Raw genomic sequence first — 21,099 nt, 5'->3', positions numbered from 1 at the left:
CTGTGCGTATTTGTGAATATCAACATTTCTGGATAGGATGGTGGGTTGGAATTTACCTGAGAGTGCACTGAAGTACGATTCCTCTTCCTCATCCTCAGGAGAGGAAGAGCCTCCCACATCTCCGGTGTGGTCCCACTCTAGTGGAATGGAATCAACACTGACGGGTGTCTCACAGCCGGACCTCTCGTGACCCACTGCAGTGGGCATGAGGTGACAGAGAGACTGCTGGGATGGTGGCACCTCCTGAACTGTCTTCTTTGGCCAGGGATCATTGCGCATCCCCCTTGCATGGTCTGAATCAGCTTCATTTTCTGAAGTCTCTTTTTCATCTTCCAGCCCCTCAACAAGACAACAGAAATATTGATATTGATCACAAGTATTAATTACTTCTTTAATTAATTAATTAAATACATTAATTACTTCTGAAATTACTTTGTGCTCCCAATGCTCAAGAAAATGGAAATCCTCCAAAGTAGAATTATTTATTTGAATTGATTAGCTGCCCAACTCCAAAAGACTCTTAGTTACCCCCTCCCCTCAGTTTGGATCATCCACCAAAAGGCTAGTTCTTGATTATGATAAAGGACTGCAGATACTGTTTATGACAGAGATAGGCAATCTGTGATCAAAACTCCATTTTAGAGTCACCCCAAATATATCCAGGACGTGCTTCTGATATTTGGTGGCAAACCCACCAATTTTTACTGGCATAATTTCTGGGGGTGGTGGGGAGGTATTGTTGCTAAAATAAAGGGCAAAATGTAGACCTCAATCCACAAGAAACATGGGGGCAAAATAGGGGAGAGAGAGGGAGATCCTCTCTTTCCATATCTGTCTTGTATTTCCCAGAAGTGGGCTTCTGAGCAGTTGTGGAGATGAGGCAAGGCAGAAGAGAAGGGCAACAGAACAAGACCTCATTTTCCAAAGCATTTATCATAAGCCTACATCCCTACCATATATTTTCTAATATCTTTTCTTCTTTAGGCCTTGGCATGCTAGGTTCTTCTGCCACTGGATATTCTCCATAAGAAACAGGAAAGTTGTAAACCTGTTAGATGTTAAATCCTGCTAAAACCTTTTAAACTGAAGCCAGTTACCCATACGGTAATAGCCCACAGTTAGTTGCTCACATAAATTTCTAGTGAGCTGCATCATACAATCACAGACACATGGAAATTGGTGGGGCATACAGAAATTCACCTCCATGGACTTTCAGTTTCAGGCTTTAATAAATTTTGCAGAAGGCTCCTGGAAGCTGGGTAAAATAAAAGTATGTCTCTGCCCATGGTACCAATGCCCAGAAGCTATCCTGATTCATCACATTGTCAGAAACAGCTGCTTAATACTGGCTTATACCAGGTCAAAGTATTTGCTAATGTAGCCCAGTCTTTTCTATTTAAATGGGTAGCTGGTCTCTGGTTTCTGGCAGTGTTCTTGCTGATCACCTGCTCCCTGAATCCTCTTTTTACCTGGGGATGTCAGGGACTAAGCACAGGACCTTCTGTATGCAAGGAAGATGCTTCCTCACTGAGCTATGGATTCTCTACGGCAGGGGTTGCTGACCTTTTCAGATACTGAAATCCTACAGGAAAGTTAATTTTCATGGTATTTCATTTATCCAACCTCTAGAACGTAAAACAATTGTGGCATCTGTACTTAAAATGCCCTAAAACCCTATGAAAGTTGTATCATTTTAAAATGATAAAATAGTTATTATTTTGGTGCTTTCATGGACACTGTCTAGAAATGTTGTGAATGTCCTGGTTTCCACAGATGCCAGGCTTCTGTGATTCAGACTATAGATTGTGAAAACCAAAGTGTTTTGGAAGTTCAAGAGAAATGCCAAGAAATGAGGTTGCCTTCTGCAACTCTGCATGATCTTTAGTACCTTGGGGGCCTGGTGAGCATGCCACATTTCTATTTCGATTGTGATTGGAGCATTCAATCACATTCCATCTGGAGACGGAGCAGAAACCACTTAAAACCTTTGAAAAAGAAATAATCTGCCCTTTAGAACAAAGGGTTCTTATTGCAACTTCTAAACTTGTGTTTTGTCACTCACTCACACACACATATCTGCATACATACTGTATATACGTATACATACATCTATTCTTCCCCTTTAGAACTCAAAGCACGTAGACAGGGGTCCCAGATGGACTTCCATCTAGTCATTAATCAGACCCTACCTACTTAGCTTCCAGGTGCCCTGGGATCAAGGTAAAAATACTTTGGATATAAAAAAAGCCCCAGTGTTAACTTGGAAAAAAAGCAGTGTTTCAGTTATTGGAAGTTTGGGGAATATGTCTTCCATGCCTTTTATTCTTTATCCACATGGCTTTTGACAGTGAATCTACTGCCAAAGGAACCACATGGGGTTCTAGTAAAGATACAACTTCATCAGCTCTTACTGGGTGCCAGGATGTCAGTCTGTGGTGGAATCGGGCTACGCGGCCAAACACTTCCTGGCAATAACTGCGAAATTCTTCTAGTTCCTCTTCAAGTATAATGGCATCCTCTGGTTCACTTTTTTGAATCAGATATTCCCCAGACTCAATCAGCTGATCGATCTTATTGGTATTCAGCATTATTTCCCTCTGGAAACCCTGTTTAAAATACAGATGATGATACTTCCTAAGTATTACTGCCCAGATTAATTCCCTGTTAGACAATGCAATTCACATTAATCAATCTAATAAAGAGAGATTGGGAACATATAAGGTGAAGCACAGAAATTATATTTCAGCATGGAACACCTTGGTGAAGTAACTTAGACAGGTAAAGCAAATAAGGCTGGATGCCCACTCTTCAAGAAAAGTTCTGTCTTTTCTAAAGTTATTAGTTTTTTCTAACCCTGAATACAGAAATATTAATTTATCAATCCATTCACCAGTTTGTTTTTTAGTTGTTTTCGCTTTATGTCATAGAAGTATTTCAACACAGCAAGAATAAGTGCCATTGATATCTGAATCAATCCGATTTGCAAGCTATTCCCAGGGAAGGATAAGCTTCCTCTTCTGAGTTGCTCTCACCAAGTATGGAATGCAAACTGCTTTCTAGATCTTTCAGGAGCTTTCTGAGAGAAAGAAGATGTGGTGGCAAGCTAGCCTTCTGAACCCCAAAGCAAAGGCCAGGAGATATGTATAAGCCCAAAGCACAGGCTAGGGGATATAGAGGAAAACTTTGCTTTCTGGGAACTGCAGAGCAGCTGGAATTTGTCGCCACTTCCAATAAACTATTTCTGGATTGCATTTGATTATATGCTAATGCGGAGTATTCTCTGAATCTGGTAGGACCCCTATACACATTCCTATACAAATATCCTTCCCCAATAATTTAAATAAGTAACTGTGCACAAAGAAATATGTATACAGCTTGACCTTTTCCAATGAAATCTATATTGAAGTTATTGCAAATGGAAGGATGTGTGCACAGATCTGAATTTTTTAAAAAAATCTCTTCATGTGTTTTTTTGTATTATGTTCCCAGGCTAAGGTTAATATGGGTGTGATTTATTGGTCAAACTCCTATCATATTGTTTTTTATACTGTTTGTTCTAGTTGTTTTAGTCCAGGCTGCCTGTTTTTTATGGGTTTTAATTGTCTTTAATTGTTTTATTCTTTATTTGGATTTTGTAAGCCTCCCAGAGTCTTCTGGAGTGGGCGGCCATATTAAACTGAATAAATTAAATTATTTCTCCTTATCAGCTGTTTTGAAGTCCTTGAATTGGGTGGCATTATTGGGGGGGGGATCACCTACAATATACAAGTAAACAAACAGAGGCTTCTAGGATCATTGAATTTCTTAAGTCAATGGTATCTCATCATGAATGCCAAAACCAAAGGTGAAAGCTGTAAAATTCCTAAGATATTTGTAGATGGAGCATGCAAGAACTGGACAAAGGAAATTTGACCCATAGAGACAATATAAGTGAAGCTAATCATTTTTTTTTTTTTACCATGACACAAGAATGGTCCTGCTGATACTGAACATGGACTTCTTAGTCTTATATGGTGTGGTAACCAAGAAGGAATTAGTAGAGGGAAGGAGAAGATGCAAATTTTGGTAGTATACGTAATCTAGACTAGAAATCAAAACTACAGTCTGGAAGCAGGCAATGACAATTCATTTCTATCTTGTTGACAAGGGGAGTACATGGACTGGATCCTGAAGTGATGAGGTGTTCAGCTTGACTCGAAGGATTTTTACCCTTTTAAACTAAGCTGTGAGAAAAGAAAAAACAGGTTCTGTCTGATGCCTATGGAAGAATTTTGGGCAAAGGTTCTTGCAATTCTCAGAGTCCTGCTGCAAACTTCCAAATTCTGGAAGCAGGACTGGCCAAGAGTGACGAAGAAAGGCCTGATCAACACTGGATATAAAGGAGACCTCCCACCTACAATTACAGATACCTTGAATGCAGCTTTGCTTTATTTGGTTAGTGAACAGTTTGAACTGTGTTCTGTAAATTTATGGGGTTTCTATCCAAAACATTAAATGAGGTTAGTAGAAGTCAGGCTACTAAAGAAACAAATACTAGGCTCAGATAATTAGGGTTATGAAACAATTTCTTTTTTCTTTTTAAAAAGTCAATATTTACATTTAGCTGCCGCATTTTGTCATCAAAGTCACTCTTTGAGAAATGTTCCACATTTGTCAGCTGCAAGTCCATTTCTGTTAACCACACCAGCATGTTATCCTTTGTTCCCATAAACTCTTCCCATTGATTGGTAAAGTGCTAAAGGCAATAAAATAACACAGATACTCAATGCAATAATTGTCATAACACACACTGTCCTGAAAAACTGCTGTTTGTTAGCATATACAGTATGTCTTAAAGCATGTTGACCTGCTATATCAAGAACCAATGAAGCAAAAATAAAAATTCATTCACCCCACCTTGTATCTCAAGCTATAAGATTCACAGAGCAGATCTGGAATCTTTCCGACTGAGTTCCCTTAAATGTTGTTACTTAATTAGCTAAATCAAATTATTACATTTATATCTCACGTCTCTGCCAAGCAGTTTAAGGCAGCATACATAATTCTTCTCCGTGCCTCATAACAATCCTACTAGACAGATAAGCTGGAATATGTGCATATGACTTGTCTAATGAATTTAATGGCTACATAAGGATTTGAAGCTGAATCTCCTGTTTCTCAGTTTTACATTCTAATCACATTTGTTCCCATAGCTCTCCTCATGATTTCAGTTCAGGACTGTAGCAAAGTCTTTGCATACAGAAGGCTCTAGACTGAATCTCTGATATCTCCAGATAAAACAAGTGCTAAAGGAATCATATAATAGAAACCTCTAGTTCAAGGTATACTAAACAAGGTATCATGTAGAAGGATTGGAAAATTGATGTTGAGTCACTTTTGTGACCAGCAAATAATTATTAAATCCCAGCATTATTCTTCGTTTGCTTATGAACCTTTCTAGGTCTTTTATTAAACCTTATAATACCTGTGTTAACTTCTCCATAAGCATTACCATTCAAATGAGTTAACAATAATAATAATAATTGGTTTAACACAGAGATAGGTAACCTATTGGATGCCAAATGATTTGGACTTCAGTTCCCATTAGCCTTAACAGCATGGCCAATGGCAAAGGACTATAGAATTTGTCATCCAAAATATTTGGAAAGGACCAGGTTACCCATCCCTAGTTTATAACTGTCAAGGGTTCATAGAAGCTGTTTTCTTTCATTATTTAATAAGCAGAATACCTCACAATCATGAGGTTGTTAACTGACTAAAATCACTCAGTGAACTTCATGGCAGAGGTTGGATTTGAACCTAGGACATCTTAATCTTTGTCTAATATATTAACTACAACACTCCACCGACATGGTCTCAGATACTATAATTCTCCAATTCTCCAACTTTGAGTAAGTATAGAACTGAGATGCCTTCACCTGGAAATTCAAAATCCCTAGGTGATGCTTCCAGCACAGCAGTGTTTCTCAATCTTGGCAACTTTAAGATGCATGCTGGCTGCAGAATTCTGGGAGTTGCAGTCCACACATCTTAAAGTTGCCAACACTGCACCACAGAACTCAACAGAAACCTCTTCCCTCTTGTTCCCTTAAGAACACATTATCTAGACTTCTGATATTTAGAAGAAACCTATCTGCTTTGTCCCCAAACCTGTTTGCAGTCACCTTAAGTCTCCTGAGAATTGCTGTGACACGTTTCTGGAGATTGTCCCACTGGTGATTACCCTCATAAACCATCTGCTTGAGTTTGTTAGCCGAATCAGTGCGATTCTCACGGGCCAACCGTCGATATTGCTTATTGATCAGTTCCAGCTGGGTCAGTCGCTCATGAATTTGCCTCTGAAATGCCTGAGAGAAAAATGTATTTTATATTATTTTTCCCAAAGGATTTAAAATTAATGTATTCAAGATGCTAAGGAAGAAAGGAAAGGAAAGGAAAGTTGCTACTCAAGAAAAATGAAGAATTAAAATATGGGATAAGTTCAGTATAGTAATTTAGTAAAATTTATCAAATGACATCTATACACAAAGATGGAAAAACTAAAAAAAGAGTGCTTACTTCAAACTTCTTCAACTCTTCCTTGGCATTTACATACAAAATCTCTGAGGAATTGGGATAAGCTGCAGTTCTCTCTGCTGTTTTCAACCAAACTTCAAAACGAGAGTAATCTTCCAAAAACTTTTGCCACAGTCGCCAAGTCCCCTCAATCCTATTGCACAAACAAGCAGCAACAGCTTATTTGCAAATATGAATCTCTTTCCGCAACACACGTCCCCCCCAAATTTCATGTAGGCATGTTTCAAGCTGAGCTGAACCAAATCAAAACCAACAAACTACACTCAGCTGAACTAAAAAGTGCATTCAAAAATACTCCAAGCATCGGTACTCCAAGCATTGGCACTGATGATGTTACCTAGTTGGGTAATGAAACATCTACAAGCAAACAACCAAGCTCAGAAAGCACCAAGAACTCCTCACTTCAACCCCGAGCTACATACATTCTCTTTGACCGGCATTCACTGAGCAGAAAACATTAAAGCTAATTGAAGTTTATTCCTTGCTGGATGGAAAAAGATACATGTGACTTTAACTTGAAGCACTAAATTAAAATGCTTCAAAAAGGTAATTTTCTTAGACTTGCCCCACGTTTTATAGAAAGTGCAGGCATGGACATTTGTTACAGCATTCTTTGCATGCATCCATTCTACTTTCCCAATAGCTCAGCTGGCTACTTCTCCTCTTAATCCCAAATCCCAAGACTTGGAGCATCAGGTTTGTGGACTGATACACAATATATTATTCAGTCTTAACTATGAGGTCTTGGTTTGCATTCTGGCATTTTTCCAGAGATACATGCCAACACATCAAAGGCAGAACAATGTATATACCAAATATATAATTATAGCACATGTTCTGTGCCTGGAAAATCTCAGCCTTGCAAAGTATGTAAGTTAATCAAATGTTAAGTTTCTCATTTTTGTATAATATCATATATAGGCATTTTAAAAAGATTTACATAATTTATTCTAACTTTAGTAGCCACAGCTAGGAATAAGGAACTGAATAAACCATTAACATTCATATTCCCTCATCTCAGACAATAAATTTACTCTACCTTACTGAGGTTTTTAGTTTAGTGTTATTTATGAACCAGAGCAGTATCTCACACAGAAGTTTTCCCATCATTTCTTTTTATATGGAGAATGAATTGGAGACCAATGAACATAAGCTCTACCAATGAACTAATGTTTTCTGCCCAGTAAGTTACTCATCTGTTCTTTCTTTCAAGAACAGATTCTTTGGGCTTTTCACAGATAATGTTTAAAAAACTAAAGAAACCCCTATTCAATAGTCATTACATCATACATAACGTGCTTTTCAGAATGAAGAGAAATAATGCCTCTCACTTCATTCGCCTCTCCATAGACATGGCACAGATGTTTCTCCACCGCCGTTCCAAACTCCTTGTTGTCTGCTGGATTGAATCACATTCAGTCTCGTTGGCACAGGCATCAGAATCATGCAGCAAGACCTCACATATATTGAAGACTGATTCCACACCCGCTGTGTGCTGTTCAATGTCTCGTTGCAGGTCCTATAACCATGAGCAAAAGGTCATCTCCAGTTATAGGTATCAGTTTCATACAACGCAACAGCAGAAGCTACTGACATGACACATGAAAGATCAAACATCCATATCCCAAAGACTTTCCTAATGATTGTTATATCTTAGTCATATGATTAGTTAGGACATTTGATGCTATTACTCAACTGCATTATGACTGCTAGTAACAGATCAAAGGGGCATATATATACCCTTCAAATAAGAAACTGCACATACAACCCATTAATAGGAATCATTCTAAGTAAGTTTTCTCCTTAACATATTACATTCTGAGGGGGGTTATTATGGAGGAAAATTTAAACATATAATTCCCCCACCAATAATCCTGAAAAACTGTCTGTTGCTAACACCTTGAAGATGCTCCCATATGTTAACATTTTACTGATCATCATCATCTTGGAAGATATTATTTGTGTATGTGTTTGGTTTTATTCTATTTTTACTGTATTTTTATATTGTTCTTATTCTATTTTAATTAATATTTATTGTTATGTTATTGTGAACCACCCAGAGTCACTTTTTCATGAGATGGGCGGTATCTAAATTTGAAATATAAATAAATATAAATATAGATAAATCCTATGCATAGTGATGTCTTGCTTCTGGACTTCCCCCTTTGCAAGTTTTGTAATTAAAAGCATTGATATACAAATAAGCTATTTGAACAGGCATCAGGAACATTATTTCTTCTTATGCCTTAAAAGTTTCACAGTCTCAGTATTACCTGCCACTCTCAGTCCCCCTTATCTGCATATCCTTAAAAAACTAAAGTCTCCTTTGAATCAAGCTTAACACCTGGCAACTTCATGGACCCACCCATGTAACTTTCTCGACAGTGATGTAAAAGTGGTTTGTAATTGCCTGTAGTTAATCACATACTAACAGAGTCCAACTTGTTTAGATTGTGAAGTTTTCCTTTCAACCCTTATCCTATCTATTAAATTAGAAGGCAACTAGGCAGATCCAAAGCAGCACAATATATCCAGGCATTCTCCTGGTCAAGGCCATTGAAAAGACTGCAGATTGCCTGAGTATAAGTGTTCCTACAAAGTTTTCATTCATTTAATGTCCAAGGAAACATCTCAATGGTTTCTCTCTCTCTCCTATTTTTTCCTGACTGACTATCCCTATATTATAGAGACAACATAGGAACTGACCATAGCAACTCATGACTCAGGCACCTAAAAAAGCATTCAGTGGATCTGCAAATCTTGTGCAATTTTAAAATTATTACTAGGCAATTCCAAATAAAGTGATTGGTTTTCTGAGCTACATGAAAAGACTGATCTAGCTCAGTATTTTGCTAGGTGCAGTAGACAAACATATACCTCCAAAGCTCACAAGCAGAGCATAAAAATAGCAACACTTTCTTGTTGTTTGTTCTCAGTGTTTGTTATTCAATAAACTGTGTCTAAGATTTAGAGGTTCTACTTCAGTATTCTGTGTTAGATACATTGATGAAGACTATCCTCCATGAGATTCAGCATTTTTTGTGTCTAGATTAGGATGTACACAGAGTCTGTAGGCAATTCTTGTGGCTATAATATATCACTGCACTGCAACTAAAGCCTATGCCTCAAACTGAGTTTCTAACAAAGCTATCAATAATTGGAAACATTATTTTGACAGGAGAGTTGAATCAAAGAAGAATATCTCTGGAAGACCACAGCTTCAGAATGCAATCTTTCATAATAGATGGAAATCACAATTTGAAGAGAAAATAAAGGAGCTAGAACAGGTTTGTAAAACCAATCTAGATCGACAAGCATTGAAAGAGTTAAATTTAAACAATTAGATTTATTGGAAACAGTAGAATTTCAACAGAATATGCCAAACAAAATCATGCTGAAAATGCAGATAAACCAGGGAAACTTCTGACTTATCAAAACAGAAAAGAGAAAGAAAGAAGGATGTTAACAGCAATAGAGAAAGATAATAAATTATTATATACAAGATAAAAAATAGCAGAAGAATTTGCAAAAAAAATTAAGGAATTATATTCAAGGCAAAAAATTGACAAAGGAAATTTGGAAACATATATTGAAAACTCAGAGCCTAAACATTTACAGAAGAACATAGAGAAATCTTATGGGAAGTAATGACAATTTAAGATATTAAAGAAGCAATAAAGAAAATTAATAAAGCACCAGGCCCAGATGGGTTGATGGCCCTATTGCATAAAAAGCTAGAAGAGGAACAAGTGGAACAATTATTGAAGATGATGAAATTCAAATAACAAAAACAATACCAAAGACCTGGGAAGAGACATATATAACATTAATACACAAAGAAGGGAATGATCCCAGGAAAGCTAATCTAGATAAACATTGGCCCAACTCTTTCAGATAATCTACTTTTTTCCATCCTACCTGCTGCTCTGCAAGTCTCCTCTGTATTTCTTGATCATCACAGATGTCATAAACAATAGGTTTAGAAAGCTCAGATTCAATGCGTGCCAGCCAGGTGTGAAGATGACTCATGTTTTTGTCCAGCTGTTGTATGAAAGCAAAGGTCTCCTTCAACTTCTTCACTCTGATATGAGAAATGCATACATATTAAAGAAAAGCATAAAATATGTAAGAAAGTGTGTCTGTATATGTGTGTATAGTTGTGATATGTCAGTTTTGATTTCATTTAGTTGATTTTAAATAGACATCCAGCTCTCTATGTATTGAATGCAGCAACTTACTCCAAGCTGATGTCTTGTAGATATTTTGGAGTACTACTCCAATCATCCCAAGCAACATTTGGGGAAAGCTGAAATACATCCCAATCAGGTTTGGGGAAGCTAGCATACAATCAAATGTATTGCTTGACTGCTGACTCTTCTTTTAGAGCAAAGGAGAACTGTAATGTTTGAAAGGGATCAAACAGCTATTTTGTACAAATATATTCATTTCTGAATCAGGTGTCTCTTTAGCATAGGGGTGTTTACCTTGGAAGTACTCTATTACATCTGACAGACCCAGACATTTTGCTTCCAGTATGAGAATTCAGAAGCTTCAGTTTGCAGCAAAATTCTAGGGTGAAATAGGATCCTGGCTATTAATCACACATCTTGATATCCCTAAGTAATAGTTGTTGGAGGAACCTATTAGTCTCTTGATCATCATCTTGTTCTACTCTGCAATTTTTCCAATTTCCCTGAATATTTTAAAAGTGATATTCCCAGAACCATATTCTTTTCTTCCCCTATATCAATTGTCTATCTTTCAAAATCTGCTCCAGAGGATTGGGAATTTTCCTGAGAAGATTCTGGAGATACAGGGCATGGGAGGGAAAGAAGGGAGAAACTTCCATCAGGAAACTTGCATGTCTGCTCATGACAGAATGATTTTTGTCTTAAAATCTGTCTTTTTATTTTAATGGGATGATATGGTTTAAAAAGTCAAGCAAACATGCTTTATATATTTCAATCTAAATATCGTTCTGAACAGTGAAGTTGTTATACTATACTATATACAAGTTGAATTTGATAAGTCTCCTGAGTAATTAGAGCGCTATTGTTAATTACATACTACTGGCTGCAATTATCTCAGTGTTGTTAATCAGATCAAACCATGATTTGGAGCTGTCATCTCTCCAGAGTTATATCAATATGGAATATGGCAGAAAATACAAAACAAGATCAAAGGACCTGGAACATTGGAAAGCATCTGATGCGAACCTGATAAAGGCCGAACTAGTATACTCTAAATAGGAGGAAGATTTAGTATGTCTCCACAGTGACTTCATGAGCAACATGCAACTACAAGCCTTTGTGTGAATGGATTCCACAATGAACACTCACGCCTGATTTAGTGAACAGAGCCAGTGCTTGCCGGAGGGTGGGGTGGGGACGTGGGATGCAGAACTGTCATGCTATCTATTCATTTACTCATAACATGGCAGGTACTAATCTTTTTCGACAATGACAAGGAAAGCAAAGAGTTGATTTCAACAAAGAGGGATAAGCCCCTGGATGCTATTTATTGGCTTGCAATCCCCCCGCCAACCTTTTGTCCAATCCTCCCTCCACGGACCGCACACACATAGCCACCCGTTCTGGCAAGCGCTGGGCCCATCCCCCAGACTGCTGTAGCACACAGACAAGGCTCCTGCCGCATTGTACAACTGTATTCTCACCAGACCCTTGACGACCACAAATGCACTTACTGTTTATAAGGGAAAAGCATTCCTCAGCTTATCAGTCCAAAGCTGCAAGGACAGCATCTGAGACTGAGCCGAGCACTGGAGGAAGAGGAAACCCCTCCTCCTTGGATGCCCTATTTAATATCACTGCCTTAACATCTCTCCCACATAGAAAGAAAGAAAAGTGTTGCGGGGGGTGGGGGGGTCAGACCTTTCCTGTTCTCCTCCTCTAAGCCCTAACTAGAGAGAGTGTGGTATGTATACGTGTGCACACACATACACACACACAAGCCCATGATAAATAATGCTGCTAAAAATCAAATGCTGCCTTTCAAGAGATGAAGTGCAGAAAAGGGACCAATTATTTCTCTTGAAAAAAGAACATTCTGTTTTTTGCTCGCAGGTGATTTTTAGGACCACAGTAACCATAATGCTCAGTGTGCAAATGGTACTCAGATGGCAGATATGTACCAAATACCTTTCCTTTCCATTCTCTAGTATAGTGTTTCTCAACCTTGGGAACTTTAAGATGGGTGGACTTCAACTCCCAGAAATCCCCAGCCAGCCATGCTGGCTGGGGAATTCTGGGAGTTGAAGTCCACCCATCTTAAAGTTCCCAAGGTTGAGAAACACAGCTCTAGTATGTAGCATAATTTATCTGTCCTATAGTACATTCTCACATGATCATACTCTACATTGCTCCATTCCCTGTCACAGGCACCAAATATGGGGGGTGGAGAATATTAGATCTTGACATTAAGACTTGGGTAATTTCTACAGATTGATTATTTATTTATTTATTTATTTATTTATTTAACTAGGGACACTGTCTGGATGCTGTGCAATAAAACAATTAAGACATTACAAGTAGTAAAAAGGCAAGATGAGATTCGTACCAAACAAAACCAGCAACGGCATAAACTCCGAATCAAAACCCAATCGAAGAAAAACAACATGATTACAAAGTTCCAAATAGGATGTTAAGATTGATGAGGATATTGGAATTAAGATTAAAATAAAGTGGCCTTCACTCAGTACCACGTGGAAAATAATATAACCTACTGTAGGTGCTAGCAGACTTCTCAAGACAGTCTTGGGATGAGGGAAGGGTAGTGGGAGACAATGGGATCAGGGGGTCTCCATCCAAAAGGCACTTTCTTTAGTACCCCTGAGAAGATGAGCTTAAGGTCACTGTGGGGAGATCATGTGCTGCTACAGGCGTGGCAGCAGCTATATTTTTAGTCTCCTCTCTCATTTGACCTAGTTGTCACAGGGAACTAGGTAAACAGCTAACTGCAAGCTACTTTGTAAATACAAAAACAAGTATTTCCCTTTCCCCCAAACAGCACCTGATGAATGAGAACTACGCTACTTTGGCAAAGCACTATCTAAGTCAGTGTTGTCCAAACTTGGCCACTTTAAGATGAGTGGACTTCAACTCCCAGAATTCCCCAGCCAGCCATGCTGGCTGAGGAATTCTGGGAGTTGAAGTCCACTCATCTTAAAGTGGCCAAGTTTGGACAACACTGATCTAAGTTAACTGCAGAGGTGATGCTTCCGCAACTGAGTGTGCAACTTCAAGGGCTACATCAAGCTTTCGATCACAGTTTGAGGACTGCACTGCAAAAATGGATATAGGCCCAATGCATGGGAAAGCTCTGCAAGTCCGAAATAACCACTTTGTCCCTTTCCCCCAAAGCACAACAAAGGTAGGGTTTTGGGTTTTTTTAAAAACTGATTTTTGCTTTGTCCTAATCTGGAGGATTCTGGGGGCTGCAAACGGTGTGCCAGTAGGCTGCATGTGGCCTGCAGGCTGCATTTTGCTTCTCTGCTTGAAAAGGTAAATGGTGTAACACAGTGATGCAAAAGATGACTCATAATTTATACACTTAATTTTAAATCTACCATTTTCATTTTTACTTAATGTTAAGAAAAAAATGAAAGCATGTTGTGGGAGCCTATTAAAACTCTGTATCTCAGATTTAGCATTTTAAAAGAGACAAACATAATGGGAGGGATGTGACAGTATACAACTGTATTTAATTTACATGGTTCTACGAACAGAAATTTCAGAATGTTTGCAGTAAATCTCAATTTTACTTTGGGGCATTTCCAAGCCTTATTATTTCTGATAACCTATAAACAACAAAGGAGATTAAAGACGGTATGAAGGGAAAAAGCCAAATTAATTTAGGAGAGCAAGGACACAGAATGGTATCATTCCTGACAGTCCAAAACATGCAATCCAAAAAGCAGACATCCTTCTGCTTTCTGCCAATCAGCATACTGTTACCTCATTATTAATTCTTGCAGTTTTCCAAGTTAATCCTCCAAACTGAAAATATTTTATGATGTTTTCGACCTGAGTTTTCTGCATGACAAAGAACTGCTATATGTCTGGAATTTGGAACACTGTAAGATGCTTCCAGTTCAGAGGATTAAGAACTGGAAAACTCCCAGGCCACTCCTGGAACGCCTGGACTGATATGGACTGGAAGACAAATTAACCGTTCCTGAATTCCACAAAATACTGTGTCCTTGAAACAGTAGATGTTGCACATCCCTTTTTAGGAGGACTGGGTTAGCTTTATGGAAGAGATCTGTCTTCTGTCCTCAGCAGCACCACAAATCTGCTCCTTGATTTGTTACATGGGAAACCAGCCAAAGAAGTTTGTTACTAATGTCTATAAAGTTCTATAAAGCTTTGCGCAGTGACAGAATTACACAACCACAACTTCCTGTCTAAAATACACTGGCAGCATATATTATTTTGAGAACTTAATCTTGAATTTGTCTTTTAGATTAAATGGCACACCTGCAGTTTACACAAGACTTCAGCTGCTTGTGTTAGCAAAAGTATTCCATAAAACAATACCATTCCCAGGAATATAGCGGAGGCTCAATTTACTAGACCACAAAACAACAGACTGCATGAAACAGACCAAATTCTACCATGACTTAAGTCATTTGTAGAATGACATCATTATGCAAATGATATCATTTGTATCAATTTACATCATTTGCTCGATGACATCATTATGAAGCTGACTTAATTTATATCATTTGTCATATCATTCATATACAGTGGTACCTCGGTTCACGAACTTAATTTGTTCCGCGACTCTGGTCGCGACCCGAATCAAATTTTCCCATAAGGTTCAATGTAAATACGGTTAATCCGTTCTGACCCCTCCGAATTTGTTTGTGACCCGATTTTGGTCACGTCCCGAATCAAATTTCCCCATAAGGTTCAATGTAATTACGGTTAATCTGTTCTGAACCATGTATTTTTTTTTTTAAACCGCAAAAATATGAAACAAAATACAGTACGAAGAGAGAGAACGGTAACCTTGCTCAACGCAACTTCTGGCGTGGAGGACAGGAAGGCGGGTGGGGAGGCGGTTATTGCTTGGAGGGAGAGTCCCCTCCCTCCAGGAAGCCACCACCACGTGTCACGGGAGGGAAAATGGCCACGGATCCTGTTTGTCATCCGATCCGGTGTTCGCGAATGGAAGCAAAATTTTGCGAACGGAGCTGTTCGTGACCCGAATTGGTCGTGAACAGAAGCGTTCGTGACCCGAGGTACCACTGTATTTATGTCACCACACAAATAGCATAAAATGATATGAATGGCAAAAAATGCTCCAATGATATACTCCTTGATTTAATGGACAATCAGGAATAATGGATACTTCTTCCCCTGCATTTGGTTTATTATATCACTGTATATCTTTATTTCTAAGGCAATATCACTATATAATATACTTCATACAATATCACATACAAAGATTTTTTTTCTCCAGGGATAACTAAATGTCACAAGCATGGGATCAAAGAAAGAGGAATGAAAGACAAAATAATCAAGGATGCAGAGGAGTGAAGGCATTTTAAAGCCCTATCAGAGACAGAGAATTAAATCTACATCTTTTTTGTATATATTAGGAGTGTGTATATTGTTTTCCCTTAAAATATCACTTTGGCACCCCTGTAGGGGAAAACTTCATTCTAATCTAAAGAACACAGAAAAATATTTTAGAAATAAATGCAACCCCCAAATGAGGAACATCTCATGCTTTTTAATCTTAAAGTCTTCCCCCCAAGTCTCCAAGAGTCCCAAATGTTGCTACATGAAAGACTTCAAGAAATTTCAGATAAAGCTGCATGTATCAAAATTAAAACAGATGACTCTGTGTTATTATTTTGCTGTTGTATTGTTCTGAGATACACTGAGTTCCCCAAACATCCTCTTCCAGTTGCGTCCCTGCACAAAGCAAGCCTTTGTGCGTGGCAGAAGCCAAGCATGCTTGGGCACTGTGGAAACATGACAAGGCCCCATGCAGCTGCAGCCTTATGGCAAAGCAAAAGATAAGCAGCACATCAAGAACCAAGTAAAAAGGCTTATCTAACTGGCCCATTTGTCTCCAGCTATTTATTGCTTTAAGGTGAAGCCATGTCTTTACTACAATAGTCTGTTTTGACCTGTGGCTTCCAAACTGGTTTTGTTGCCACTAATGTGCCTGGCCTACAAACATGTTGTTACTGATTTAAAACCAAAAATTACTAGCACAAAATACATGGATCTCTGTACTGATAACTAACTGCCATTTAGGGAAATTTTGCCAATGCTATTTTAAAGAGAGGACATATTTGGGTGAGATATGCTGTAAATTTGGCTTACAGGTGAATTCTTCCCCTCCATCACTGACTCCTCTCCCAGAGCAGAGCATAGTCCCTCTAGGTATAAATAACCAGAGAGTATCCCTCTGGTTTATTTTAGGTTTTGGGAAGCTCCCTGGTTACTTGTGCTGGGTAGAATCCTGCTGACATTGTGGTAAGGTTTAAAAAAGTAGCACATCCTAACTCTTCTGCTCTAGAGAGGAGCCATAAGACTGGGTTACATGCTTCTAGAGAAAAAAAAGATTATTATAGCTCATTGGGTCATCTGAAAATGCCCAAATTGTTTGAAATCTGATGAATGTATAAAGCTGTGCAAATGGAATAGCTTCCTGACATGAATTAATGGCAAAAGGAAATACATCTTAATCCACCACAGGTGCACTTCACCCATCGTTTATAATAAATATGCTCCCTTCTGTAACGCAGGATTAATGAAGCAATAGTTGAATGTTGTTTTTTTTTTAATCTGCCTATCCAAATGCCCAAAATCACTGATTTCTCCAATCTCTCTAATAGTGAAGAAGAGGTCATCATGATACCATGCTTTTCCTGACACATAGGGCAATGATACTTTATAGGGAAAATGCATAGACAATGTCATGGTTCAGCTAAATCTGCCTTAACCTTTCCAGGAAAGGGCTGAGGCTGAAACATGGGTCTTGTATTCTTTTCTTCATCCTTTGTCTCTTTTCTGAAAAGTCTGCAAACCTAATATAAGTAGTCTTATATTATTATCAGACTGTACCCATATTATAACCTAATTCAATTATCTGAGTCACGTTGCAGAAATGTATGCTTCAGAGGCAAATAGGTCCCTGGGAAATACAGCTGCTAGAATGTTGGACAGCAACTGCCAGTCAATAGACGTAATTCTGAAGGAAATGGGCCAATGTTTTATTTGATATGTTCACCAGCTTGTCACTTAGCATATGTTTAACATAAAGTAGCAGTTAACTAACCAATCACAACTTTCTAATGAGGATGACCGTGTAGCACATATTCACAAAACACAGATGAATTACAATCATCCATTACATTCTAGAAACGTATTGACTAAAATGTAATGCATAAGTCAACCTTGAGGGTTCTATCCAAGTTGTTATTTCTTTTATCATTCTACTGTGCTCATTGATCCTATACCAATTAATGAACACAGGCTTACCGTCCTCCAATGACATCAAAGAGGTGCTGCCAGCGGTCGTTAATTTTGTTGAGTTTCTCTTCAATTTCAACTCCTCTGCTTTTGCTGCTAGACTTGATCAGCTGATCACCCATTTGCTTGAAGTGAACTAACTGGCTTTCATTAAACAGATTGATTTCCTCCATGCAATCCTAAGCAAGAAGATTTCAAACTTTGAAATTAACAAACTTTGCATGAAATGAAAAAAGGTAGAAATATGACTTCTACAGAAAGAAACTTAAATGTAGGTTTCTAGTACTTTTAAAGTGAAAAAACAGAATAGTTGGTTACCTTAAAAATAACCAGCTCCCTCTTATTTTATCTCTAAACCTCAGCCAGAAAACATGGATTGCATTTTTCTTCCCCCATTTTGTTAATGCTTCCTCTTCATTGGATGAGAATATGAGCATTCATTTCAAAAAATGCTATGCTTTTCATTATCCTTCTCTCATCTCCTTAGAAAAGAACCCGTCACTAACAGAGCACAGCTTACAGTGCAGGATTTCTATATAACCAATTGCAGTATAATGAAAAGGGAACCTACCCACACACATTTGGGAGATATAGAATTTTACCTGCAAAACAATTTTTGATTTGTCCTAAATTACAATGTAATTTAGTTACCGTTACATCACCTCTGTGGATAAACTGCCTTTGGCCTTCTTGCTACTGTAAGCAAACAGCTGACCATTCTATCACTGTTTCTCCCAGATGATTGTTACACAAAGTTGAAGAAAAACATTTAAGCTTGCATTTTTCCTTTGCCCTCCCTCTCCTTTTTTCCTTGTGTGTCACAACATTTCAATTGTACACTTAAGGGCTGGGGCTCTCATATTACTAAACTTTATAAACTTCTGAATGTTCTTATTTTTTGGCTAAAGGGTAAAGTAATAACAATTTAAATAATAAATAAACACCACAGAAGACTAAAGTATTATTTATTTTGCAGTTATGGGAAAAGCAGAAGATTACATCAAAATGTTTTAAGTTAATTCTTATTGATCTCTCCTAGAACTTCATTACTGCAAGAATATCTAAGCAAGAATAAACTTCTGTGTACATCAATAGTAGAAGCTCCTCAAGTGAGGAGAAAACATCTAACAAAAGTTTACTCACCTTTTGCAACTTCTCTAGCATGTCTTCAATACTGATATCTGCTGACTGAAGTACTTTTCCTTCCATCTGCACCAGCCATGCACAGAGCTTTTTATTTTTTTCATTGAACACAATCCAGGCATTGAGTTGGTCCTCTATGTCCTGCTTGCGAAGAGAAACCTATGGAGGAAGATACAGATGACAAGTATCTCCACTAAATTATGGGAGGAGCCAAACTTTACTGATGCAATCCAGGAGCAGATATAATGATACATTTTTCCCCTCAGCAGATTTCACTGCAAAATCCATCTCAAGCAGTTCCTCCACTTTCAAAGAATTTTTTCCCCATTTTTGGGTGGAGGTGGAAGCATCCAAAATGTTGTCCTGCTGATATAGCAAAGAGGTGTAAAGTTGATCCAGAAAACACCAGATTATTTCACTTGTCAGTCCATTTAACTGGCAACATTGAGTACTATGTCTATGTATGGGTGAAATATTTGAGTTCTTAAGTAGATGAAAATATTGACAACACATGTTAGCTGTGTACAAACATAATGCTACCCTGGATTTTTAAAGACATACAGTGCATTTGGAAAGTATTCAGACCACTTTCACTTTTTTCAATTTTGTTATGTTGCAGCCTGATACTACAATTGTTCAAATTCATTTTTTTCTCATTAATCTACACCCAGTACCCCATAATGACAAAGTGAAAACAGAATTTTAGAAATGTCTGTAAATTTATTAAAAAGGAAAAACCAAAATATCACATTGGCATAAGTATTCAGACCCTTTGCAACAACACTTGAAATTTAGCTCTGGTGCCTTCCATTTCTCTTGATCATTGCTGAACTGTTTCTACACCTTGATTGGAGTCCATGTGTGGTAAATTAAATTGATTGGACATGATTTGGAAAGGCACACACCTCTCTATAAAAGGCCTCACAGCTAACAATGCAGACTGTATCAAAGCAAAAGCCATGAGGTTAAAGGAACTGCCTGCAGAGCTCAGAGACAGGATTACTGCAAGGCACAGATCTGGGGAAGGCTACAAGAAAATTTCTGCTGCACTGAAGGTTCCCAAGAGCACAGTGGCCTCCATAATTCTCAAATGGAAGAAGTTTGGCACAACCAGGACTCTTCCAGGAGCTGGTTTCCTGGCCAAACTGAGCAATTGAGGGAGAAGAGCCATAGTAAGAGAGGTGACCAAGAACCCGATGGTTACTCTGACTGAGCTCCAGAGACCCTGTGTGGAGATGGGACAAAGTTCTGGAAGGACAACCATCACTGCAGCCCTCCACTGATCTGGGCTTTATGGCAGAGTGGCTAGACGGAAGCCTCTCCTCAGTGCAAAACACATGAAAGCCTGCTTGGAGTTTGCAAAAAAGCACCTGAAGGACTCTCAGACTGTGAGGAACAAGATTCTCTGGTCTGATGAAACCAAGATTGAACTGTTTGGCCTCAATCCTAAATGTTATGTCTGGAGGAAACCAGGCACCGCTCATCACCTGCCCAATACCATTCCAACAGTGAAGCATGGTGGTGGCACATCATGCTGTGGGGGTGTTTTTCAGCAGTAGGAACTGGGAGACTGGTCAGGGTTGAGGGAAAGCTGAATGGAGCAAAGTACAGAGATATCCTCAATGAAAACAGTGCTCAGGACCTCAAACTGGGCCAAAGGTTCAGCTTCCAACATGACAACAATCCTAAGCACACAGCCAAGACAACACAGGAATGGCTTAGGGACAACTCTGTGAATGTCCTAGAGTGACTCAGCCAGAGCCCTGACTTGAACCCTATTGAACATCTCTGGAGAGACCTGAAAATGGTCGTCCACCGAAGGTCCCCATCCAAACTGAGCTTGAGAGGATTTGCAAAGAAGAATGGCAGA

General features: G+C 38.5%; 1 protein-coding gene across 6 annotated transcripts in view; it reads right to left on the bottom strand.

The window, feature by feature from the left end:
* SYNE2 (spectrin repeat containing nuclear envelope protein 2) overlaps window positions 1-21,099 on the bottom strand; it is a 231,703-nt gene that overhangs the window by 11,536 nt on the left and 199,068 nt on the right. For all 6 annotated transcript variants that reach the window (XM_088149745.1, XM_088149748.1, XM_088149747.1 and 3 more), the window contains 9 exons: window positions 19,230-19,388; window positions 18,096-18,265; window positions 10,495-10,657; window positions 7,908-8,095; window positions 6,559-6,709; window positions 6,165-6,347; window positions 4,598-4,735; window positions 2,412-2,606; window positions 57-339 (listed from right to left, as the gene is read on the bottom strand). In XM_088149745.1, coding sequence (XP_088005871.1) covers window positions 57-339; window positions 2,412-2,606; window positions 4,598-4,735; window positions 6,165-6,347; window positions 6,559-6,709; window positions 7,908-8,095; window positions 10,495-10,657; window positions 18,096-18,265; window positions 19,230-19,388 — 1,630 coding nt within the window. The remainder of the gene's footprint in view (window positions 1-56; window positions 340-2,411; window positions 2,607-4,597; window positions 4,736-6,164; window positions 6,348-6,558; window positions 6,710-7,907; window positions 8,096-10,494; window positions 10,658-18,095; window positions 18,266-19,229; window positions 19,389-21,099) is intronic.

Source organism: Python bivittatus, unplaced genomic scaffold (assembly GCF_059951505.1).
Source record: "Python bivittatus isolate LINGU-HERP-01145 unplaced genomic scaffold, Pbiv_v1 ctg000580_np1212, whole genome shotgun sequence".
NCBI lineage: Eukaryota > Metazoa > Chordata > Lepidosauria > Squamata > Pythonidae > Python > Python bivittatus.
Note: the sequence above shows the minus strand (reverse complement) of the source record. Positions and strands in the feature narration are given on the sequence as shown.